The sequence below is a fragment of the Mesoplodon bidens genome (genome assembly GCF_964165515.1).
Source record: "Mesoplodon bidens genome assembly, contig: HAP1_SCAFFOLD_960, whole genome shotgun sequence".
Classification (NCBI taxonomy): domain Eukaryota; kingdom Metazoa; phylum Chordata; class Mammalia; order Artiodactyla; family Ziphiidae; genus Mesoplodon; species Mesoplodon bidens.
In genome coordinates this window covers 46,671-71,285 of record NW_027671442.1, presented here as the reverse complement: position 1 = coordinate 71,285, position 24,615 = coordinate 46,671, and the positions used below count along the sequence as shown (strand labels likewise).

The following is a 24,615-nucleotide window of genomic DNA, read 5'->3' as shown; positions in this document are numbered from 1 at the left end:
ACTTCTGACCTACAGAACTCTGAGCTAGTCAAATAGGTATTGTTTTCAGTCAGTAAGAGTGTAGTAAAAGAATTAATATTCTACTCAACCTCCAGGTTCGTGAACAAAATAAATGATTGTCATTGTTTTAGGCCACTGTTTTGGGGTGGTTTCTTATGCAGTGATAAACAATCATAATACCTATACTTATGAAAACAGTAAGGTATATTTATACATGTTAACTGCTTTGAACAATCACTTAAAGAATGAGGAACTCTATTACCTGCCATCATTGGGAGAGGAGCTGGTATCACTTTCTGGAGAGTAGCTTTTGGTACCTAACAACAATCCTACATCAGGAGTTTACCCTAAGGAAATCAAAGATGTGGGCAAAGATTTATCTACCAACATGATGTCATAAGATTGTTGATAACCAAACCCTAGAAGAAAGCTAAGAGCCTCCGAATTGGGACTGGTTTAAATAAAAACAGCTCATCGTCTGAAGGAATGCTCTATGAAGCCACTAAGAATGACAAGAGGTCTCAACCAGAGTTCATGAATGGGCTTCAGGAGTGCTACATTCAAAATATATCTGTGCGTTTTTCCTGGGAGATGATGCATAAGCTTAATCAAATTCTCTGATGTAGAAGAGTAGTTAGTGACATGGCAAAATATTTCTGATACTTTTTTAAGACAAAAGAACAGATTAGGTGTGTGTACATGCAGAGGTGGCTTTTATTTCCTTCAAGAAGTTATTCATTGTTTTCAAACATTTGCTCAATGAACATATATTTTTATATTCAGAACATGTTTAAAAAATTGACAGTCTAAGAACTTCAAATTCTTTAATGTTTCATTACTAAAGCCAGTCAAGTTTTCAATGGGGAAAAAGGGGAAAAAATTGCAAAATTCCTCTACTTTTAATATAATGGTTTAGTCAATCTTCTAAAACTGATTTCAAAGAAATTCTAAACAAATAAACAAAAAAACAAAAAACCCTCAGCACGGTCAGAGGAAAGTAGACTAAAATTCCTGACTGGTTCTAAATAGCACATCAAAGTGCAATTACATGCAACAGTTTCTCCCTCTAATGGAGGGAATTAGAACACAGTGTTCAATTTTTGTGAAAAAGTGTACCCTCCTCCTACAAAGTATTCAGAATTCATGTCCCTTACATGGACATATGGAACCAAAAAAGTTAGAAAGTAAAATTGCTTGATATTCTATTACTTAAGTAAGACTAATGATAAGGCTTTGGAATAATTTTCCTTCCTTCCATCTGCTCTCCATTCCACCCTTCTGTACACCGGCTAGGGTGATTTTTCTGGGGCAAAGCTCCCATCATATTGGATATCAAATTTTATGTTCAACTTTTCTCCATTTAACATTGAAATCAATCATTTCTCATATAATCAGGGGATTCATAACCTTGATTTTTTTGTGCGGGCTACAAAATATTCCACTGAGTGGGTTTACTGGTTAACCATTTTACACATTTAAATTCTTTCCAACTTTTCAGTATTATCAGACAAAATAACCGTTTTTATGCATGAAGGCTTTTTTCCATATTGAGAATAACATTCTTACAATAAATCCATAAAAATGAGTTTGAGATCAAAGCAAATGAACATTTTTAAGGCTCTGAGCTACCTATCTCCAGACTTCTTTCCAAAAGATTTCTGAGATTTTACACTGCCATCAGCGATGTATCACTTGGTATATAACCTCTACTATAACTGTTGGCTTACTTCCTCACTTAGAGTGCAAGTTATTTGAAGATAGGGGGTGTATTTTATTAAGTGTTTATCCCCAGCACCTGTGCCTAGCACAACGTAGACGGTCAATAAATAATTGCTTAATAAGGAAAATCCCTGCCACACACGTACATATAAGATGTACGTGTGTGAAAGACAGACTGTGTGTTTTTCTCTAACTGGATAGATGAAAACTTGTCATCTTCTTTAATGTGCAATTTTTTTGCTTATAATTAGTCATTAAATTTCTCTTTTAGATTATATTGTAAATATTCAGATTCTCTGAGGCAAATGGGCCTGGCACTACCCATTAGCTACATAACCTTGGACAAGTTCTATAACTCTAGGCCTCAACTTCCTCATCTATAAAATGGAGATAAGCTCCCATATTACAGAGCTCTTGTGAGAATTACATGAGTTAAAACACATATAAAATTAGAAGAGTGCTTGGTACATAGAATATGTGCAATTAATGCTGAATGAATGAACATGCGAATGCAAACAGTAGTGAAGGGCTTCAAATGAAACGGTCTCATCCCACTCCCACATCCAGCACTCAAGAAGCGACCGATTCTTTATGCAGTTTTTAATTGTAAAATACGATATGTGTACTGAGAAGTGCACAGAACAAAACTGTCAATGTGACAAAGAAAAAGAGAATACTTACATAAGCACTACTCGAAGCTGAAAGTATTGATACTTGTCAGCATCGCAAAAACCCCCCATATCCTTTTCTCATCACAAGCTCCTTCCCTCTTCCCGGTTAAACACCAACCTCACTTCTTGACAGTCATTTCCTTTAACCTGCATGCATCCCTAACAAAAGAGTTTAGTTGTGTCAACATCTAACTTTATGTACAGGATCATAGTATATGAAGTCTTTTCTATCTTATTTCTTTCTCTCAACATTGGTTTAAAAAATTCATCCACATTGCTGCCTGTAGCTCTAGTTCATTCAATTTTATTGCTGGATAGTTTTCCCACTGTACAAATACACATCATTTATTTAATTTTTGACTCTTAATGGACATTTGGTTTGCTTTCAGTTTGTGCTAATGCAAATCATGGACAGGAATCCTGCTGTACCCGTTATTCTGGTGCATTTACACAGGGCGGGGGTGAGGGCTGCTGGCTCACAGGCTATTTATATACCTTCAGTTGATGGAGAGTGCTAAATGCTTTCCAAAGTAGTTGTGTCGATTTATACTCCAGTATAAAGAGGGTAGAAGATTCCCATAGTACTTCAGGTCTACAATACCTGATACTACCAGACTTTTTATTTATGTATTTGTCAATCTGATTGACATGTAGTTTCCTTGGTTTTGACTCACTTTTCACTTATTACTTCATGAAGTCGTACACTTTTCTGTGTTTACTGGCTGTATGGATTTCCTTTTTTATGAGGTTTACATCAAATATTGTTATTTTTTATTATTTTATTATTATTATTTACTTTTGGCTGTATTGGGTCTTCGTTGCTGCGTGCAGGTTTTCTCTAGTTGCGGCGAGTGGGGGCTACTCTTCATTGCGGTGGCTTCTCTTGTTATGAAGCACAGGATCTAGGCGCGCAGGCTTCAGTAGTTGTGGCACATGGGCTCAGTAGTTGTGGCTCACGGGCTCTAGAGCACAGGCTCCGTAGTTCTGGTGCACGGGCTTCGCTGCTCCGTGGCATGTGGGATCTTCCCGGACCAGGGCTCGAACCCGTGTCCCCTGCCTTGGCAGGCAGTTTCTTAACCACTGCGTCATCAGGGAGGTCCAACTATTGTTATTTTGAATTCTTCTCCATGTCCAAGTAATACTCTTACATGACTATTTTCTCACTAAATTGGAGGCGTTATCTGTTCACTTTCTAACTTACTAATAAGTAAGGGTTTAGTTCCTCTACACTCTTTCCTATGTCCACACTGCTCAGTAAAGTTATGTCATCATGAGTTATTCCACTGCTCATGATCTCTTTGACTTGTAGTCATATACTTAAAAACCTACATTGTTGATCAACTAGAAGCTCTCTCAACATCACGCTTTGTAAAATGAGGACATTCTTACCATCTTCCCTTTTTTCTACCTCCTGTCTACCTTCCAAACCCAGCTGTTACGTTGTCAAAGTTGAAATTTATATTCTGTTCTATGTGCAGTTAAGTCTTCTGTTACTTGAGAGTCAGTACGGAGTAAGGTTTAAGAGAACAGGCAGAGAGCCTAAACTCAAAGCCTCGATCCAACCTTAAATTAGGTACAGCCTGGGCAAGTTCCTTCCCTGACTTAGCTTCCTGCTCTCAAAAGTGGGAATGATATTAGCACCAACCTCATAAGGCTATTCAGAGGATTAAATGAGTTAATATATGCAAAAACACTTAGAGCCTAATATATGCTAAGTACATACTAGTACACAATACATTTCAGTACATACCAAGTTAATACTAATACATACTAAGTATAGTTTACTTTAGTTATTTGTGATTACATGCAAGTTGGCAATAAAAGCTGCAAACCAAGACAGTATTGCCATTATTACAATGAAATTAATATTGCCCACTGCATATGTACTGTGTCTCTGTGTATAGACTATACCTCGTTCCATACTGTGCCAGTGTCACTGCCCTTGTGCAGGGTGACCACATACCCCAAGCCGCCTTGGGCTGTTCCAGTTTATACCTGTTGTCCTGATGTTACAGCATTAGAGTGCCTCCTTACACTATTGAAGTGTAAGGAGTTTGGACAAGTTCCGGTTTGGACAACAAATTAGATAGGTGGTCATTACCCCTGTGTGTCACTGAAAAGGGGGACATCTATAGTGTCAAGTTGAAGTGGATTCTTCCCTTCCTCACCAATAGTAGGTTAAAAATCAACCATAGTTCAGTGTGCTTCAGCTTTATGTCCGTATAGCCTTTTCTCCTCTGGAGTTCAAGTTCCTTCTCCTCTTCCTCTCCCTCCTCCCTTCCAACAGTGCCTAACACCTAGTAAGTACGATATGCCTCAAGGTGTTTCTAAGCTCTCAATCACACAATCAATAGAAGCCTCTCCACTCTAGACTAGCTGCAATCTGTACTGAATCCCCTATTACCTTCCTTCTTGGTTTATTGCCTCATTTTGCTGGATTATGTCTATAAATAGCTTAAGGTGTAGCACAGGAGGTCAATTTTTCAAATTTCTTTGGGTACAAAATATCTTCTTCAGCCTCCACTTATGACTGATAGTTTGGCTGGATACAAACCCCTAGGGTGAAAATTATGTGCCTGAAAAACTTTGGAGGTATCTTTCTAATGCCTTCCAGGATCCATGGTGCTCATGACAAGTATGATAAAGTCAGATTGTAACCTTTTTTTTTAGGTGACCAGTATTTTTCTCTCTGGAATGGATGTATCCTCTCAGTATTTTATTCTATTTTAATTTAGTTTTTTAAGTATTTGAAAGTTTCACAATGAAGGGTGCCTAGGTATGAGTCTATTCTTACTCATCTTGCATAACTATTTTCAATCTGAGGCCTGATGTCTACTTTCAGCTGTGGGGAATTTTGTTGCCCTTTGACAGCTTCCCTCCATTTTTTTTCTGGGTCTGGACTTTCTAATAGTAACATGTGGGATCTCCCAGATGCAGCCTCTCTAACATATTTCTATCACATTTTCCATTGGGTCTTTCTTTTTTATATACTGAGAAATTTTTTAAATTCCTACTGAATTTATTTCAGCAACCATATTTTCATTTCCAGGAGACCTCTCTTGCTTTCTGACCATTCTCCTTTTCATTAATACCCTAGTCTTATTTTATAGTTGCTAGCTCTTTTTAAACCTCTCTCAGGATGCTAATTAGGGTTTTTTCTTAAATTATTCTGTGCCCTAAATTGTCCCTGGTCCTACTAGGATATGTTTGCACTCTTTCCCCCTCTCTCATGTTGTAAGCTTTACTCAACTAACAGGCAAATGACAGTTATTTTCTATTTAAGAATGAGCGCAGAAAGCTCCCTGAAGTCAACGATTGATTGGCTTCTTATGCAGGAAGAAGCGGGGAGTAACTGTAACAGGATCTCCCCCAAAAACAGTTTTCTAGGGTGTAAAAACTCACAGTAGCTGCCCCAGTTCTCGCCAGTTTCACTGTCTTCAAAATGAAATCATCTCATTTCAGGAGGGTTAGGGCGGGGCAGGGAGTCCACTCCTCCAAACACATCCCTTCAATGAGCTCCCCTATTGGTCACACTTTTAACTAACTCCACCCTCTCTCCTACATGCGCACCTGAGCATGGGGCTACTTTTTCAGGTGGGGTCAGAATCCTCCTCAGTTGCACGTGGTCCCTGTGCATATTCTAGGTGATGCTTTTCCTCTGTTCTACTGCTTCCGTTTCACACTCTTCCACCTGTCTTCTTTCAAAACTATGTTGAAATCTCTTGATAGTTGTGTGCATATATACTTAAACACTTTGATACCATCATTGTAGTGTCTTGTCAAAACAGAGAAGAGCTAAAAGGGTTCTCAGTGCATTCTGAATCTGCTATTCTGTGGTCCCAGTGTTTAAACTTCTTGGACTTCCCCACTGTCTATTACTGCTTTTACAAATACAATCTCATGGTCTATTCGTGAAGGAAATGAATATACCACATCTAAAATAACAAGGAATGCGGGTTAGATGCTCTAGGGTCTAGTCATACTCTGCCATTTACTAATAAACCACTTACGTTCTACAAATTGTAGGTGCGCATTTATAAAACGAAAGGGAGTAACTCTACATGAACTATAGATTTCTCCTACTCTAACATTTCATAATTTTCTAAGTTCTTTTCTTAAAATTTCTCTATATTATCATTAATTTTAATTAAAAAATAAAAATCTAACTTTCTCTTTTGAAAATCAAAGAGTAGTTCCCCTAGTCCTACAATAATGGGATAATTAGTTCTGAAACCTGTCAAGTGTCATGTTTCATACGAAGAGAAAATCATATTAAATAATTTTAAAAAATTAAACATGGACTTTGTAGCACAAAGACAAGGTCCCCCCCAAATGGTGTTCCTTTATTTACTAGAAATGTTCAGCTCTGCATTAAAGTTGAAATAAAATAAATATATTAATTTTGAGGTGCAAAAATTTCTTATAAAAATCAATTTTTCTTTTCTGTCCATACAAACAAAAGTATGGAATGACATTAGAGGTCAGGTTTATTTGGCAATAGAATGTAGCTTCTTGATATTTTTGATTTTAGGAAAGGAGAATATCAACATCAAAACTTTTTTCAACTTTACTTTTATTTAAAATGAGGCCATATTTTCCTCTTATAAAAAGAGAGTTCAACTAGAACTGTCTATTTTCTCATCTGTAAAACAAGAGCACTGAATCAGCTGACTGTATTCATTCAGAACTCAATTTCCTTATCTTATGATCACTAAGCTTCTCCCTAAATCTAAAATACTAAGCTTCTAAGCAAAGGAAAATATATTACTAACGACATGTTTTGATTTTAGTTTCTTAGAGTTCAAATGTCCACCATTCACCTTGGTCTAAGCTTAAGGAACCATTCAAGGGGATACAACGCAGATGGGAGGAGAAAACAGAACCCTCACACAAGCTGTGCTGTGTTGCAATCAGCCTTCCGTTTGAAAAATAATCTTCTCTATAGCTTTAAAGTGATAACTTTGTACCTGCAATACTTCTTGTTTCAAATAGATTTTCTCTGGCTCTTCCTGAACACGTTCTGAGGAATCATCGACCTCTTCGATTTCTGAGGAGGAAGGACTCTCTACTGTCACAGTCACAGGAAATTCTGATGGACCTGAGTGTCACAAGAAGAAGATAGGAAACCACAGAGTTGTTAAACTAAAGTGCAAAGAAAGAAGACAAGATTGTATAAAAGACAACACAAGCCAGATACCAAATATCCAAATATTAGAGGACATTTAACAAAAGTGATCTGAGGTATCATTCTTTATAAATGTCTCTCACTGCTCTTTAGTGTAAAACAGGCAATGACTAAGTAAAAGTACAGGAACTTATTTTTGCTATGTTACTGTACAGACCTCTGTTGTACGTGGTTAGGATTAGTAATGGGAATTGCCCATATTATTTTATTACGTTTCTTTCACAGAAGCCAAGTGAAGATCCAAGGTAAACATTTTTTCTCAGATCAACTTTATACTGCAAATGAAAAATTTATTCTTCACCATCAGACAAAAACAGTCTGGAAGAAAATGTAGTTTTTCAGAGGAAAATACATCAGTAAAGGGACTGATGAATAATCAGGAAGTCAACATATCTAAGCTGTGAATAATAGACATTAGAATTTAAAAAAATAAATCACATACACATACACAACTAAAACTGACCCATCAAAAATTTCATCTTCTCACCACCCTTAAGCCAAAACTACGGCAACAATTCTCCCAGCAAGCTTCACTGCCACTGCAATGTTGTTCAATAGGACATTTCCAAACATTTAAAAACTGACCTGGCCACAACCCCATAAAAGTCTACAGATCATAAAGAACTGTGCTGGGATTATAAACCACGCAGAAGACAAGTCACTAGGACATCATTTTGACAACAAGCAGCAAACCCTGCAGCATAGGAAAACCCTAACAGGAGAACGAGGTGCACACCCCTCTCTCTGGGAATGCAAGGCCAGGACTGACACCCAAGATGCTCTTCTCTCAACCTCAGCAGTGGTGCCTTTCACAGAGCAACTATGCAGTCTCCCAAGACCACTGGGAAGGAGAGTCTGATACTGACAGTATTAGCTTGCCACGAGGCCATAAGCGAGGGAATGTGTGTGGTCTTGGTGAGAGAGCAGAGGTTTGGGAGATGTTGCTTTATATTGGCTTTCAGATCAGGAATTTGTACATATAGCCCGCAAACAACGTTTCTTGAAAACATGTGAACATTCTTGAGTATGACAGCTCCATGTGAGGGGTCAGAAATGGCAGTCAAGTTCGTCTCACTGGGTAACAGCTGATTTGCGGACTGGAAAACAGGCTTCCTTGTTTACAGACATAACCACAAGGCTGCCAGTTGTGCGCCAAATCCACACAACTACACAGTTGCATTGGGAGAGCGACCAAACATGTTTTACATGGATTTATTTCAGAGAGGGAAATGCTTCATGTAAGGCTCTGTCAGTTTAAAAAGCAAGAAGAATGACCATCCACCTTTCCCAATTCAAGCCCTATATATCATAAATATGATAGCTACACACCACCAACTGATTACATACATCACGAGCTTTGATGAATAGAAAGCCCCTAAAAAGATAGCAACAAAACGAAGTTAGATCTTCATGTAAATACATCACCAGTTAAACCCAGTTAATACAACTATTTAGTAGTATGAACAGTATCCATACAGAATTGTGTATAAAAATAAATAAGCTCAAAACAAGGACCTGGAGGGCTCTGCTACGGAGAAAACAGAACAGAATTCAGCCTACTGGCTTGGTAATCACTCTCTGAACTGCTGAGAGGCCCCTTCAGCTCCTATGTTCAGGATGGTTGAGATTTCAGTCTCACTTCTTTAAATGGTGATATTAATCGTTCTCTAATTTACCCCCCTGTGTGAGGAGGATGGACCTGCGATTAAGTGTCTCAGGAAGAAGACAGGAAACCACAGAGCTGTGAAACTCAAGTGCAAACACTGGGGATTCAACACTATAGTTTATGCAACAGCAATTCACATTACCATTTGCAAAAAAGTAGTCGGTTGTCCAGTGGGGATTAGAAACATCCATTTAACATGAGCAACTGAACAGATATTTTACACAGTAACTACTTCAAGTACTATTTAAAATCAATTCTCTTTGTTTTCTTAAGCAATTGTTAATCCCCAATTTCCTGATTACTACCAAGTAAGTCACCTGAAGATCATCTAGAGCCATCTATTTCACTTAGCAAGCCTAAAGCTATAATTCAACCATTTTATTTACTGTTCTGTGACAAAAATTACTATGAACAGCTATCCCCTGGATAAGAAATCAGCTAATGCTAGTTTGACTCACTAAATCTGATTTACTGAGTTAATAAGCCAGTTGATTTAGAATAGGTCTAATGCACATTTTTCATCCATTCTGCATTAAACTATTTCCCATGCCTAAAATGTCTTTTTTCCCATTCATACGTATCCAAATTCCTACTTCTGTGCTGTAGGGCTTCGCTCAACTACACCTGCCTTTAATCAAACTTCTCTCACATGCACAATTGGTGATCATTTTAGTCTCCTCAAGACTCCCACGGAGTTACCTCTGTTGTGACACTTGAGAAACAACTTGAAACTCCCAATTACTTTTAATTTTTCTTCCTTAGAGGGCTCATTAGGCAGAAGCCATGTGTGAGTTACCTTTTTTCCTCTACACAAAATACCAGAGACCACCCACATAATACAAGTTCCAAAATAAAGAACTCTAAATGACTGAAAAAGACAGGGAATGCAAACAGGTTACCTGTTGCTTTTTGCACTTTCTGCAGGACACAATGGCCGGAAACCAGACACTCCAGGTGGTAGCGCTTCAGGAGGGTAACATTCTTTACCAGCAGAGTATTTCCTTCCATTACTTACAGGCTTCTTTGCGGCCAAGACTACGTTTGACAAAGCATGAAAAGAAGGAATCAAGATGCACCAAAGGTCTACAGAGCAAATGTCACACGTGCACACGTCGAAAGGAATCAAAAAGGCACTTGACAACGATGCCAAGCCCATTAAAAAGAGGATCGGTTTTGTACAAAGGTTTTCCATAAGCCAGCATTTTTAAAAAACATAAGTTCTCTACAGTAACAAGTTATTTTAACTAAAACAAAAGTATTGAGATGTGCAGAAATGCAAAAATAAAAGTTTAAAAAAAATCCCAAAGTATGATACATTTTATGTATCATGCAGAAACACTCAAGTTTCCTGAATCTTAGAACACCTTTGGCATTTCTGAATCTCAAGGACACAGAAACACAGATACACCCATGACTTCTGCCAAACAGAATCTTCAGAAGTAGACCAAAAGTTAAATTTAAGATGAATTTTTCTATGTAAAAACAATACAAGTTATAAGGCTGCAAGTTGCTGGGGGGTAGGTGAGTCAATTTTACCCTCCTATAAGCCTGTCAACCTTCACTGCCCCTTTGATTTCATATAGAAAACGCACAAAAAAACAAATGAAACCCACTGGATGAAAGAGTGAAATGTGGAGACTTACCCTATATTTCAGTAGTAAAGAGGCAAGTATCTTTATAGGAAACATTTGGTTGCAAAAACTAGACCTACGTGTTAATATTTTACTTAGAACAAGCCATATATTAAAATTCACATTTAAATATTTAATTTGAATTTACTGAAAACAAACATCATAGGTTAAAATGGTTATATTTATCCTTCAAAGCTACTATATTTTATGTTATTTTATTTATTTATTTTAATAGATCTTGATTGGAGTATAATTGCTTCACAATTCTGTGTTAGTTTCTGTTACATAACAAAGCGAATCAGCCATATGCATACACATGTCCCCATATCCCACCCTCTTGAGCCTCCCTCCCACCCTCCCTATCCCACCCCTCTAGGTCATCGCAAAGCACCAAGCTGATCTCCCTGTGCTATGCTGCTGCTTTCTACTATATTTTAGCAGCATTAGGATGCAGGGTAAAATGGAGTGTATTCGGTAATATAGGACAAATATTTCATAGAGTGTAGCTTATTGATAATCACCACACGATCCTCTGTGATTTACATGCCTCTTAAAAATATATAGGAGGGCTTCCCTGGTGGCGCAGTGGTTGAGAGTCCACCTGCCGATGCAGGGGACACGGGTTCGTGCCCCGGTCCGGGAAGATCCCACATGCTGCGGAGCGACTGGGCCCGTGAGCCATGGCCGCTGAGCCTGTGCTCCGCAACGGGAGAGGCCACAAAAGTGAGAGGCCCGCGTACCACACACGCACACACACACACAAATATATATATATATATATATATATATATATATATGTATTAAAATTTTTTAAAATTACACTTTTCTTGTTAGGAGATTAAAAAATTTCTAATAAAAGTTCCCATCTTTTATTAGGCATACATAAGTACAATATAAATGTGACACAATTCACACCATTATTTCACCCCTATACTCCCCTGGATCTAGGTATATACCCAGATACTGATTTGGCTTACCTCTATGTCTCCAAATAACTGAGGCAAATACAAAAAAAAAAAGCCCAAGAAATAAAATTACTCTTAAAAGAGCTCAATGAGCTTGTATACTGCAGTTACATTTCCACTTTGTTTAATCATGCTAACTAAAAAAAAATGTTTAACTGTTCTCATTCCATGATGCCCTATTATTCTGTACTAATTTTACAGAATTCCAAATACGTTGTACATATACATGTTTTATTTATATATCCTTCCATTTCTAATATCATAGCAAAAGTCAATGTAGCTATTTTAAGAATGCTTTACATAGGATATAAATTTTTAATAATAATATCTAATTAGTGTGATATCACAAATCTTAACTTCTTTGAATGTACTATTTGATTATTAAAATATCACTCTCTTTAGCGGAGGGGGTAGCGGAGGCGCGCGGGAGAATCCATGTCCTTCTTAGAACCGTTTCCTCTAAATACTTTTAAACCAACAGCTCTTGGCGAAAGTCTTCATCCCTTTAAGGCTAAGTTCTCGCGAGACGACAAGACGCCGGATAGCTTAATCGCACGTTGTGCCTGCGCGCGCTGGGGCAGCTCGCACTTCCGCCCGAGGCGTGTTGCGACTCACAGCAGCTGCCGGTCTCGCGTGGTGACGCAGCTGTTTTTTCTCGGCTAGGTCTGCTGTAACGGACGGAGGCCGCCTGAGCTGCGGAGTTGCAGAATCTGGCGTTCGGAGCTGCGGTTCTTGGCGAGATTTCGCGTTGCCCGTCCTCAGCCGTTTCACCGATAATCAGCGGATCGCTTTGCCAAGTGCCGGGAAGAACAAAGGAATTCGGAAGGAGACTCTCGGCTCCCGGCCGCCTTTCTCTGAGTGGCTTCGTTTCCCGCTCGCGCCTGTCCGGAGAAACTGGACTTATAACCGTCACTGGATTGTAAGTACCCGAGGCGAAGAGAGCTCACTACGCCCCGCTTTTTGCGTATCTTTGTTCCGGGAGAGTTTGTGGATTGGGAGTATCTGCTGAGCCTTACTTTCTGTGCCGAAAATCATTCCGTAGGAGCCGCCATTTGCTTTCCCTGCGTTGTCCTGCAGCGGCAGGACAACCTCTATCTAGAGGTTGGAACTTGGCATTGCAGCTAACAGATTTAAATGGACCTGAGTAAGGCAATGCGTCATTAACGACTGGTATTGTCACAGCATATTTAGAAAGACTTGGAACTTAATTCCGAATAGACGCTTAGTTGCTCTTCTACCTAGAACTCTTTGTAATTAAAGACGTCAATTTATAAAGAACTGGTCTTTCTGTTGAAATAGCTGAAATTTTTTAGTGCAACAAGTGGTTATTAGAGAAAAACTGAGTCACAAAGAAGTAAAGATGAGTAAGAGCAAAGATGATGCTCCTCACGAAGTAGAGAGCCAGTTTATCTTACGCCTACCTCCGGAGTATGCCTCTACTGTGAGGCGGGCGATACAGTCTGGTCATGTCAACCTGAAGGACAGACTGACAATTGAGTTACACCCTGATGGGCGTCATGGAATTGTCAGAGTGGACCAGGTCCCATTGGCGTCAAAATTGGTAGATCTGCCATGTGTTATGGAAAGTTTGAAAACCATTGATAAAAAAACCTTTTACAAGACAGCTGATATCTCTCAGATGCTTGTCTGTACAGCTGATGGTGATCTCTATCCTCCTGTTGAGGAACCAGTTGCCACTGCTGATCCCAAAGCAAGCAAGAAAAAGGATAAGGACAAAGAGAAAAAGTTTATATGGAACCATGGAATTACTCTGCCTCTAAAAAATGTCAGAAAGAGAAGGTTCCGTAAGACAGCAAAGAAGAAATATATTGAGTCTCCAGATGTGGAAAAAGAAGTAAAGCGGTTGCTGAGCACAGATGCTGAAGCTGTCAGTACCCGTTGGGAAATAATTGCTGAAGATGAAACAAAAGAAGCAGAAAGTCAAGGCCTTGATATCTCTTCCCCAGGAATGTCTGGCCACAGGCAGGGCCATGACTCATTAGAACATGATGAGCTTCGGGAGATATTCAATGACCTCAGCAGCAGCAGTGAAGATGAAGATGAGACACAGCATCAAGATGAAGAAGATATAAACATCATTGACACTGAGGAAGATCTGGAAAGGCAGCTACAGCACAAGCTAAATGAGTCAGATGAACACCACCAAGAAAACGAGGGAACTAATCAGCTGGTTATGGGAATTCAGAAACAGATTGATAACATGAAAGGCAAGCTCCAAGAGACCCAGGACAGGGCAAAGCGACAGGAGGATCTCATCATGAAAGTGGAGAACCTGGCTCTCAAGAACAGATTTCAGGCTGTGCTGGATGAACTGAAACAAAAGGAAGACCGAGAAAAGGAGCAGCTCAGCTCTTTGCAAGAAGAGCTAGAATCACTCCTAGAGAAGTGAGGAGAGTTTTGATACTTAATTTCATTCCTGACAGTGGTCAGCCTTGAAAGAAAAACTTTGTTTTCATCACCTGGACTAGACAGTAAAACTTTGCAGTAGTTCCCAGTTTCCTCCACTGCCTTCTATTGGATTTGTTTTATAATTGTGAATTTCTATCTCATTTGTTTTTTGGAACCACTTCGGTGGGTGTTTGTCCTGTAGTAAGTAGGAATGTATAGACAGATAAATGTAGGGAAGTTGTAGGATTAGTGGAGTGAACAGTTCAGTTTGGTAATTAATCACAGCTTCACTGCAGGACTTTGCTGCTGTTTCTCCGTTTACCAGAAGCTGCCATTGCTACTCTGTGATGCCATCTGAGATAAATTAGTAGATTCTAGTTTGGTGGCAGTGAAGTTTGTTTACATACGTTTTCCCATGCTGTAGCTATTTTCCCAGTTATTCAAAGCAGTTTTCCACATTTTGCATTGCAAATCATTTCATAAAGTTGTTTTAACAATAAATAAAAGCAAGTAATTTTCACCTTAAAAAAAATAAAATATCACTCTTGAAATAACAATTGGCAGACGATCATAAGCTTTTTTTTGACTTCATAAACACTCTTAACAACTTATTTAATACACTATTGTCCAAGCAAGTTGATTAATAGAGAATCAAAAACATACAACTTGAAGTAGAAAAAAAAAAAGCTGTATTTATGAAGATGTTTACAATAGTTTATTTGAGGTTATTTCCAATTTTTCACCAATTTAAAAAATTGACCTACTCAATGAAACCATGTGAATGCAATGTTAAAAAGTATAACTATGAATCACAGAATTTAAATTTAGTATGAAAAGATAAGAATGGCAAATTATATTGAAGCTATGTGGAATTATGTTTATAGACAGCAGGAAGAGAAAATTAAAATGTAAATATTGCTTGATAGGATAATGGGATTAGAGGTGGTCTTTTAAATTTTTCATTTTTATGCTAATACCTTTATAAAACCCAAAAATCTTCAAACAACACATTTTTTAAAAATTGTGGTAAACGACACAAAACAGAAAATTTATAATTTTAACCATTTTAAAGTGGACCGTTCATTGTTACGAAGTCAACAAATTTTTAAAACTTTCAGAGGGCACCTGAATAAAAGATGTGTTGTCCACTGGTGATTTTAATGTATCTGGTATATAACTAAAGTCACCACAAAACCCTTTCTGGGAAATTGGCAGATCATAAACATAAAAAATTTATTTTGCTTTTTATTAAACCTTATTGTTTTGCTGTTTCAATATTCAAATTTACTCACAAGAAAGAGTCAGTTTCATATTAGATTTGGTTTCACAAATGCTGCTCCTGCTATTCATTCTTATCACCAAAAAAAAAAAAAGACTATTTGTGACTAACGATAATATGTTACAGAAAATAAAAAGTTAAAAGGTTTTCAATCTGCATATCTGGGAACCTAAATTAAAGCATCACACAACATTTTCAAAAACAGAAAAGCCATTTGATTTGACTCAAATCTTAGTTTTAAGATGGCAGAAAGTACCTTGATAATTTTCTTTTAAGAAAGAAAGAAAACCAAGCCATTAAAGAGAAATTCTTCCAAGAGAACTGAAACATGCTATATACCTCTGACTTGGCACTCCTTCTATCTGGAGAACTTGTTTGGTAACTGTTTTCATCACAGAATGATCTAAAGTAAAATGAATTGAAATTAGAGTAATTATTTTCCAATGAGTGGCTATTTCCATTTAAAACCAAAAGGCAACTAATTATTGCTTTTCCCAGACATTTAAATATGAAATCTACATTATATAATTATACACTTATTTCCCCCTTTGTGTATTCTAATTTCTTCCTCAGAAACCTAAGATGCCATCTTGCAGACTGCCCACAGTGGCTACTATTTTGGCAGCAGCAAAGGTCAACTTGAAACATTTTGCATCTGAAGTGGCTTTGGATACCTTTGGATACAAAGTACAGTCTGAGCACCGTCCAGACGCTTAGATACCTAAAGAGCATCTAAGATATCAAACCAGGGCATCCAAGATAACAAACCAAGTCCTGATATTCCCTCAAAAGCTGCTCCTCCCATCAGCTCCCTTCTTCTAAGTGATACTACCCAGTTGCACACATAATCATCAACGACTTGTCTCCTTGTTACTATTTCCTTCATACCTCACATCTATCTGCAGGTCTTGAGAGCTACACCCTCAAAACACAACCTGAATTCAACCACTTTTCATTTGCTGCAAACTTCCAACCTAACCTAGGCCATAAACATCTCTTATTTGGAGCACTGTGATAGTCTCCTAACTGGTCTCCCTGTTCCTCTTCCTTTTTTTTTTTTTTTTGCTGTACACGGGCCTCTCACTGTTGTGGCCTCTCTCGTTGCGGAGCACAGGCTCCGGACGCGCAGGCTCAGCGGCCATGGCTCATGGGCCCAGTCGCTCCGCGGCATGTGGGATCTTCCTGGACCGGGGCACGAACCCGCGTCCCCTGCATCGGCAGGTGGATTCTCAACCACTGCGGCACCAGGGAAGCCCCCTGTTCCTCTTCTTTATCCTCCCAAGTCCCTTCTCTATACCAGGTCACCTTATTCAGATACGATTTGGATCATGCCTTTTTCCAGTTCAAACCCCTCTACTCATTTAGAATAATCCACATCTTTACTCTGGCCTTCAAGACTTTACAAGAGCAGACCCCTGGCTAGCTCCTTGACCTCATGTCATACCACACTCTTCTTCACTCAGTACTCTGCCCAGATTGGCCTCCTTGCTTTTCCTTAAATACTCCACCCACCTACATGCCTACATACTCATTGCCTCCTTGTCCTGGAATGTGCTTACTCCACATCTTCCATGGCTTGCTCCTCTCTTCATTCAGGTCTCCGTTCAAATGCCACTTCTCCAGTGAAGCTGTCCCCTAACAAACCTATCCAATGGAGTCCTACCTGCTCTCCCTCACTCTCCTTACATTAAGATAGTTTTGCACTTCCTACTCTCTAAAATTATATGACTTATCTGTTTACTCATTTCTATCTGATGTCCTTCACTAGAATGTAAGTTCCATGAGGGCAAGACTTTTGTCTGTCTGGTTCACTGCTTTATCCCTAGTCCCTAAACCCGTATCTGGCACACAGAAGATGATTACAAAATTACTTGTGAATCTGACAAATGAATAAAGTACTCCTGGCAAGAATTCAGAGGCTGCACAGGAAAGAAAGAATGCTCTTGGTGGAAGCAGGCTTAGTATCTAGGTTCACCTCTATTCAGAGTAGAGATAAGAAAAATTGACAAGTATAATTCACTTTAGTTAGTACAGTAGCTGCTAAAAACATAAGGGAAGTGCAACACTAGAAAAGTACAGTTGAAGCTTGAACAACATGGGTTTGAACCTCGCGGGTCCACTGACACACGCATAGTTTTCAATACATATGTACTATCGTCCTACATGATCCAAGGTTGGTTGAATCCACAGATGTGGAACCACTGACTATAAACTTATACCCAGATCTTCAACTGTGTAGGGGTCGACACCCCTAACCCCACGTTGTTCACGGGCCAACTGTATATGATGAGGAAAGTTAAACACATTAAGTTTTAAAAAACTGTCAATACCTGAACAAATTGTTTTTGTTTTGCTATGTGTTCATCAATTTAAAAAAAGTGACCACATACCAACAAGCAGATTTTTTCTTATATCCAGAACGAGCAGAGTTCTGTTGGTTTCAGGGGCCTTTAGTAAAGCCTTTGCTCCTTCACTGGTGAGGCCGCACTGCTGCAGGTCAAGTGCTTTCGATGAAAGACAAACGTCACTTGCTAACTCTACAGATTTAACATATAGACAACTCTCATTTTCTCACGTGTGGAAGAGTCCTGCACAAGACAAGTCATGGCAGGTTTGTAATTTTGGGTATGGAAAAAAACAGAAACATATATGCACACACATAATGCATAATCCAATTTAAAAACCTCTTCTTGGATGTGCAGTGATAACCCTGGCTTTAGTACCAATAAATCATACAACGTATTTTACAATTACAGAACTGAAGAATAACTGTATATAACCTATGAGCAAAAAGCATCACAAAATGAATCTCAGTTCATAATTAGCAAGGGCGGCAGGGGCATGTAAACCTCACAAGCAAAACCTGGTGGAGCTCAGAAATGCACTGCATTCTTTTGATCATGATCTTCAGCTCCAAATCACACTTGAAACTAGTTCAAAGGGGAAAACAAAAGAGAAGAAATGTAATAACTGTTAGTTTTAGAGGAAAAAAAGACAAATCTAAGAGGATACAAATAATAAAAACTTTCAACAATGTGTGAATAGAGAATACATACTAAAAACCTATCATGAAAGTAGGATGGTCAAGAACCCTCGCAGTAAAAGGTCAGACAAAACCCAGAAAAACTGATCATGAATTCTAATAGTTCTGGGGCTGAACAACCTACTCATTTAAACCAAAGGGATCATCACTAAAGCACAGGGATTAAAAACTATTACATGAAAGGAAACTATCATGAGTCTTTTGTTTAAGTGTTGTGTGGACCATCACATTAAAATAACTGGAGTCTTTCAACACCCCCATGACACATAGAAATAGCAAGTCAGACATACGGATCTGACAGGATATGATACAACCCTTACAAACTCTCACTACAGAAGAATGGACACAGGGTATAATTAACCAAATAGCCAAATTAATACAAACAGCCAGTAAACCTCACCAGTCAATCAGATGAATACAAAATAAAACAAAATGTGGTTATTCTCCTATCAGATGAAGCCAAGATTCTGTAAGAAAAGCCTTTAAATAATGTCTATACCCTTTGGATCCAACAACTCTCTTTCTAAGAATTTAACCAAAAGAAATAGTCAGAGATATAGGTAAGGATATATATCAGAGTACTATTTGTAACTGAAAAACTGGACAAAGCTTATATACAAGAATGGATAAGCTATGTGCACTGTGGCATATTCATATAATGGAATACTGAACAATCACAAAAAATGATGTAGGAGATGCAAATTTACTGACTTGCTAAAATGCTCATACTAAATTAATTGAAAAAAGTTATAAAATTTGGAGTAATCCCACTTGCATAGAAAATGGACAGGTACTCATTTTTGTAGTTTTACATTTTTTTACAAGTGCTACAGGCCAGTGTTTGTGAGAGGCAGGCTTCCCATCTACTGTTGGGGTGGACTACAAATTGGCATAGCCTTTCTGGGTGGTAATTTGGCCATGTGTATCAAATGTCTTAAAAATAGGTCACACTTAGTCATTCCACTTGTAGTACCTTATTCTACAGAAGTAATCCCGATGGACACAGAGATGTATATACAACGTATTCACATTGTTTCTGACAGGGAAAAGCAAACTGTCTAAATAGAATTGCAAAGAATTGATTAAACTATGGGACATCAATACGACGCAATACTACATGATACATCTTTAAGTGAAAAAAGCAGGAATGTGAAATAGCAAGTATACTACAATTCTATTTTTGTAATCCCTAAGTGTACATATATATTTGTAGAAGAAAAAAAGACTGAAAGTATATACGCCAAAATGAACAGTGATTATATCTGGGTATTAAAATTATAGGTTCTCTTGTAACTCTGTATTTTCTGTAAAGGATATATGCAACTCTTAGAGAAAGTTGAAAAGCAAAATAAAAGCTATCAGTAAAATGAGGCTTTAAAACATCCTATCACAATAGTATCATGCCAAAAGCTAAGCATATTAAAAATTCAATATTTTCAATTTTAGAATTTCCCTCTAAGCCATAAATCCTCACTAAGAGATTCTGCCAAAGCACTTGCACCCAGGTCACCAATGAGCGGGTTGCAGTTCAGAGTGATGCGCCTCAAACCAGCCATGCAGTCAAGATCACGTCTCCTGGAATGAAGACTCTCAGCCCAGGTTTCTTCATGCCTTCTGGTAGTCTGATACTTCAAAGATTTAATGGGATGAAATTAAGATGCTTGAATAAGGAAACAGGGTGTGCCTGAGTATGGCTTCTTATGTCAGAGATTTACACACACACACACAGATCAAGCATATATGCCAGGAGCATCAACCTGAGAACTTCAACAGTCACTTCTGGTTTACGAGTCCAGTGAGTGACCCAGATTCTGCTCGGTCAGTGATTAGATTCTAGCCACTGCATTTCCTGTTTCTGAACACTTATGTAAAGTTGGACAACTCAATTACAGTCTATGAATTATTTTCCTTATCTTCTAAGTCAGGGAATTGGTTCTAAATTCTATCTTTGCTGAGGCCCTATATTTCATCATCCTGTCCTCCAATGGCCTCCAAACACCTGACTGGGCAAATCATAAGAAAACTTTTTAATATGCATCTTATTTATTAACAAATTATATACACAAAGTTCCATACATATAATTTATGTACATGATAAACTACACAGATTTTTAAAAATAATACAAAGGTAAAAATGTTCTAATATTTTCTTTTCCTAACTCCTAAGGCATTATTTTATTTTACTTATTTTTTTATAAAGATTTATTTATTTATTTGCTTGTTTGTTTGTTTGGCTGTGCCGGGTCTTTAGTTGCAGCATGCCGGATCTTTTAGTTGTGGCATGTGGGCTCTTAGTTATGGCAGGCACGTGGGATCTAGTTCCTTGAGCAGGGATCGAACCCAAGCCCCCTACATTGGGAGCACATAGTGTTAACTGCTGGACCGCCAGGGAAGTCTCAAGCATTATTTAAAAAACTATATTTACAAAATGTATCTCACATGCTACCTAGGGTGTGCACACAAGCTTTAGAGGCCTGGACTATGCAGAGCCAGTTTGATGTGCCTTGGGAAAATAATGGTTTGACATTTAAGCAAAAGTACTGTCTTGAAGATATTCAATTCTTTATATTCATAAAGTAAATTTTGGTAACAGGGAACACTGACTGTCAATGAAAAAAGTCTTATTACATTCCTGAAAATGTAAAAGACTCAAAGTGCCTTTGTTACTCTATAAGGAAAATCATTAGTGTCATTTTTCTATTAACAATAACTTATTAAAGCTCCAAGCAGAAACAACAGCAATCACTTACACAGAGCTTAGTATGTGCCAGGCACTATTTATACAAATAAGTGCATTTAAACCTCATAATGAGGCATAGAGGTTAAGTGATTTGCCCATGGTCACTAGCTATGAAATGGGAGAAAGGGAATTTGAACCTAGGCCATTTGGCTTCCGCACCCAAGTTCCTGTTTTATACCTCAGGGGTCAATGGACTTGCCCTGTATAGGCTCAAAGAAGTTTTCAATTTTTAAAATCTAAATTTAAACATTTCCAGATATGTGGGCTATACAGTTTCTGTTGCAACTACTCGGCCCCACTGGTGTAGGGTGAAAGGAGCCATAACTACCACGTAAACAATGGGTGCGACTATGTTCCAGAAAAACTACCTTTACAAAGCCAGGCGACGGGCTGGATCTGGCCCACCAGCCAGAGTTTACCTATCCCTGATCTGCACCATCAAACTATTAAAAAGCCTTCATGTCAAATTATTAACTAACTTTAGGCCTAAATACAGTCATTATAACCACTGTAAAGTTGTTAAGGCATTATTTCAAAAACTGTATTTACAAATTGCTGATGTACTGACTTTTATTAGTTTAAAAACTACAACAGCTAATAAACACTTGATTCATTTAAGTCTTGAAGACTAGAATGGCATAGTTTCTTCACAGTATTACAATAAATGTTTTCAGTAAAAAAATACATAAAAGTATTATTAGGTATTATATATTAAATCTCTTATTTCTAAAATTAAGTGGACTATCTTTCCTAAATGGTAGAATCCCAAACTGAAAACTGGTCATATTCTTTCAGCAAAATGAAAGCTGTGCTCACATGTATCAAAAGGCAAAAATTAGGGCTTCCCTGGTGGCGCAGTGGTTGAGAGTCCGCCTGCCAATGCAGGGGACATGGGTTCGTGCCCCGGTCCGGGAAGATCCCACATGCCACGGAGCGGCTAGGTCCGTGAGCTATGGCCGCTGAGCCTGCGCGTCCAGAGCCTGTGCTCCGCAACGGGAGAGGCCACAACAGTACCACACACACACACAAAAAAAGACAAAAATTAACTGCCCTCTGTATCAATATATTAATGTGTTTCAATCACATATGTTTTCATGAAAGTTTAAACATAAAATCACCTTTAAGATCTAGGCCATGTGATCTGCTCCATGCCATGTCAGAATACACCCCGTGACGTTTACTTAACTTGTCTTAAGTGTGATAGAATTCTTTATACCTTGACAAATAACTAAAAGGAAAAAAAAAAACCCCCACACACAAAAGATGAAGAGCCTATACATTTGTCAATCTTGACTTATTTGCTTTTCTTGAGTCAGTTGGAGGTTTATAGCCACATTCTCAAAATCATTAACTACAATCTTCCCAAACAGGTAATTGACGAACAGATGCATTCTAAAACTTGTCAATAACAAAGTGCTATTCCACTTTACAGCAACAGTTTAATTCTATTTAGATACTAAAACTGAATACACTGAATACTGCAAACTTTATTCCCAACCACTCAGCAAAGTACTACATACCTTTTCAGATATAGGAAAAAAAAGAAAAAAAAAAAAAGCATACGATTCTTCCTATTTTCATTTCCAAAGATACATCCCAATCTTAATGATCAATCAGCGATTTAAACGTCAACTGTAAACCCAGTATACTGCTGCTATGCAGTGTACTAGAGCAATAGAAGAGAGAGGACCTCAAACCCTCTGTTCCCTCAAATTCAAAGGCAGGCTTCCTGACCCCTCCAGACCACTACTGGACACAGGGAAGGCACACTAATGTTTCAGGACCCCAACCAACAGTCACCTGCTTTGTGATTACTTCCATGACACACCCTCACCAACACCAGAGTTTGCTGCTCCTACGGGACGTTACATGTATTTACTATTTTAACACATACCACAGTGCATCATAATTATGATTGCAGATAGATGTTCTAACAATTGAAAGAGAATGATGACTTTTTTGCTCTTTACATCTTGCTATTTCCCTTCCCATAATATTTCTTGAAGCTAAACCATAAAATATAGACAAACACAAAAAACAGAAAATATACAAAACGTGTGCTTTGCACCTTAACACAAACTTAAGTAAAATTAGTTCTGACAGTATCCAGCATGACAAACTTCCATGGTACAAATGAGAATGGACCAAGGTTTGAGCAGGTACAGGAGATAATCCAGGCATGAACAACACCAAGGAAAGGTAGACAGGAAGTAACATGGTGTGTAGGAAATCACGACACCAGTCTGATGGGAAGAGACTTAAACAAGACTGAAACTCACTTCCTAAACCTCCATCTCCAACTGGACAATTCGCAGGACACAGGTGCACCAAAGTGGCCAATTTATTCAATCCCTTTAATATGGAGGAAGAGTTTAAAATTTTACTGGTTTAATTTGCCCCCAAAGCAACTCTCAACAGTTATGGCCTCTGTCGTCGGAGCTTTGTATGAAATTAAGTCAAAGTGTGGAGCTCCTTTGCCTTTTTTTTTTTCTCCTTAAAAAAGAAAAGAAACAATTGTTCCGAGTAAAAACAAACATATTCCGAAGCATGTGTACATTGAAAAGTAAAGAAACTTTATTAACAACTTCATAAAAACTGACTTAAAAGTTTAAAAAGAAAAAAACATGTTTCAAAGTCCTTCCGACTGGAGTCGTGTCTCATCGTGTCCTTTCTTTACAGAAATAGTCGTATTAGGACACATATGCACAAGGATTAACACCATGACACACTGTACACGGCGGGCCCCGGCGAGCTCACCAGGCGTCGTCTGAGTCCAGGTCTCTGGGGAGGATCCACTCCACGGATGAGCCCAGCAGAGTCTGAAGCTCGTTCGTGAACTCCACCACATCTAAGAGCTCCTTACTTTCCGGATTAAAGGACTCCAGGTCTTTGGGGCAACAGAATAAGAGACTTGCTGACACTTGCCGGTAGAACTCGGCCTCCGCGATGGTGACAATTTCCACATTTGGAAAATTGCAGCGGACTATGCAGGAGGACATTTGCAGTTTCTTGAGCAGGTCTGAGAGCAACAGCCAGTTACGAGGCCTACACCAGAGAAAGGACAGTGGTTTGAGTTTCCGGCAAAATTAGAGGCGCTCCCAACTATAAACTACCCGTCTCCTGGCGGTGAAAGGGCCTGCTACTTCCACTTTGATTACCCCACCCCCACCCCACTTCTCACTGTCCTTAGAAGATCTACTACTTTTTTTTTTTTTTAATTTTATTTATTTATTTATTTTTGGCTGCATTGGGCCTGTTGCTGTGCACGGGCTTTCTCTAGTTGTGGCTCGCGGGCTCTAGAGTGCAG

At 38.5% G+C, this 24,615-nt stretch overlaps 1 protein-coding gene and 1 pseudogene across 2 annotated transcripts in view; one reads left to right on the top strand and one right to left on the bottom strand.

The window, feature by feature from the left end:
• The window catches only part of LOC308611337 (centrosomal protein of 78 kDa-like), a 30,011-nt pseudogene extending 6,315 nt beyond the window's left edge, over positions 1–23,696 (bottom strand). Inside the window, exons 1-8 of the transcript in view lie at positions 23,588–23,696; positions 22,427–22,536; positions 20,022–20,196; positions 17,916–18,029; positions 15,865–15,928; positions 12,854–12,932; positions 12,394–12,749; positions 7,358–7,483 (exon numbers count right to left, since the gene is read on the bottom strand). The product of the transcript in view is annotated as a centrosomal protein of 78 kDa-like (transcript). The remainder of the gene's footprint in view (positions 1–7,357; positions 7,484–12,393; positions 12,750–12,853; positions 12,933–15,864; positions 15,929–17,915; positions 18,030–20,021; positions 20,197–22,426; positions 22,537–23,587) is intronic.
• Positions 13,027–15,112, top strand: LOC308611338 (transcription initiation factor TFIID subunit 7-like). The gene has a single exon (XM_081260160.1). The coding sequence runs from the start codon at positions 13,198–13,200 to the stop codon at positions 14,245–14,247; it is 1,050 nt and encodes a 349-aa protein (XP_081116286.1). The 5' UTR covers positions 13,027–13,197; the 3' UTR covers positions 14,248–15,112.
• Positions 23,697–24,615: the final 919 nt, after the last annotated feature.

Excerpts from the sequence above, each read along its gene's own strand:
- LOC308611338 (XM_081260160.1), top strand. The coding sequence starts at position 13,198 with ATGAGTAAGAGCAAAGATGATGCTCCTCACGAAGTAGAGAGCCAGTTT.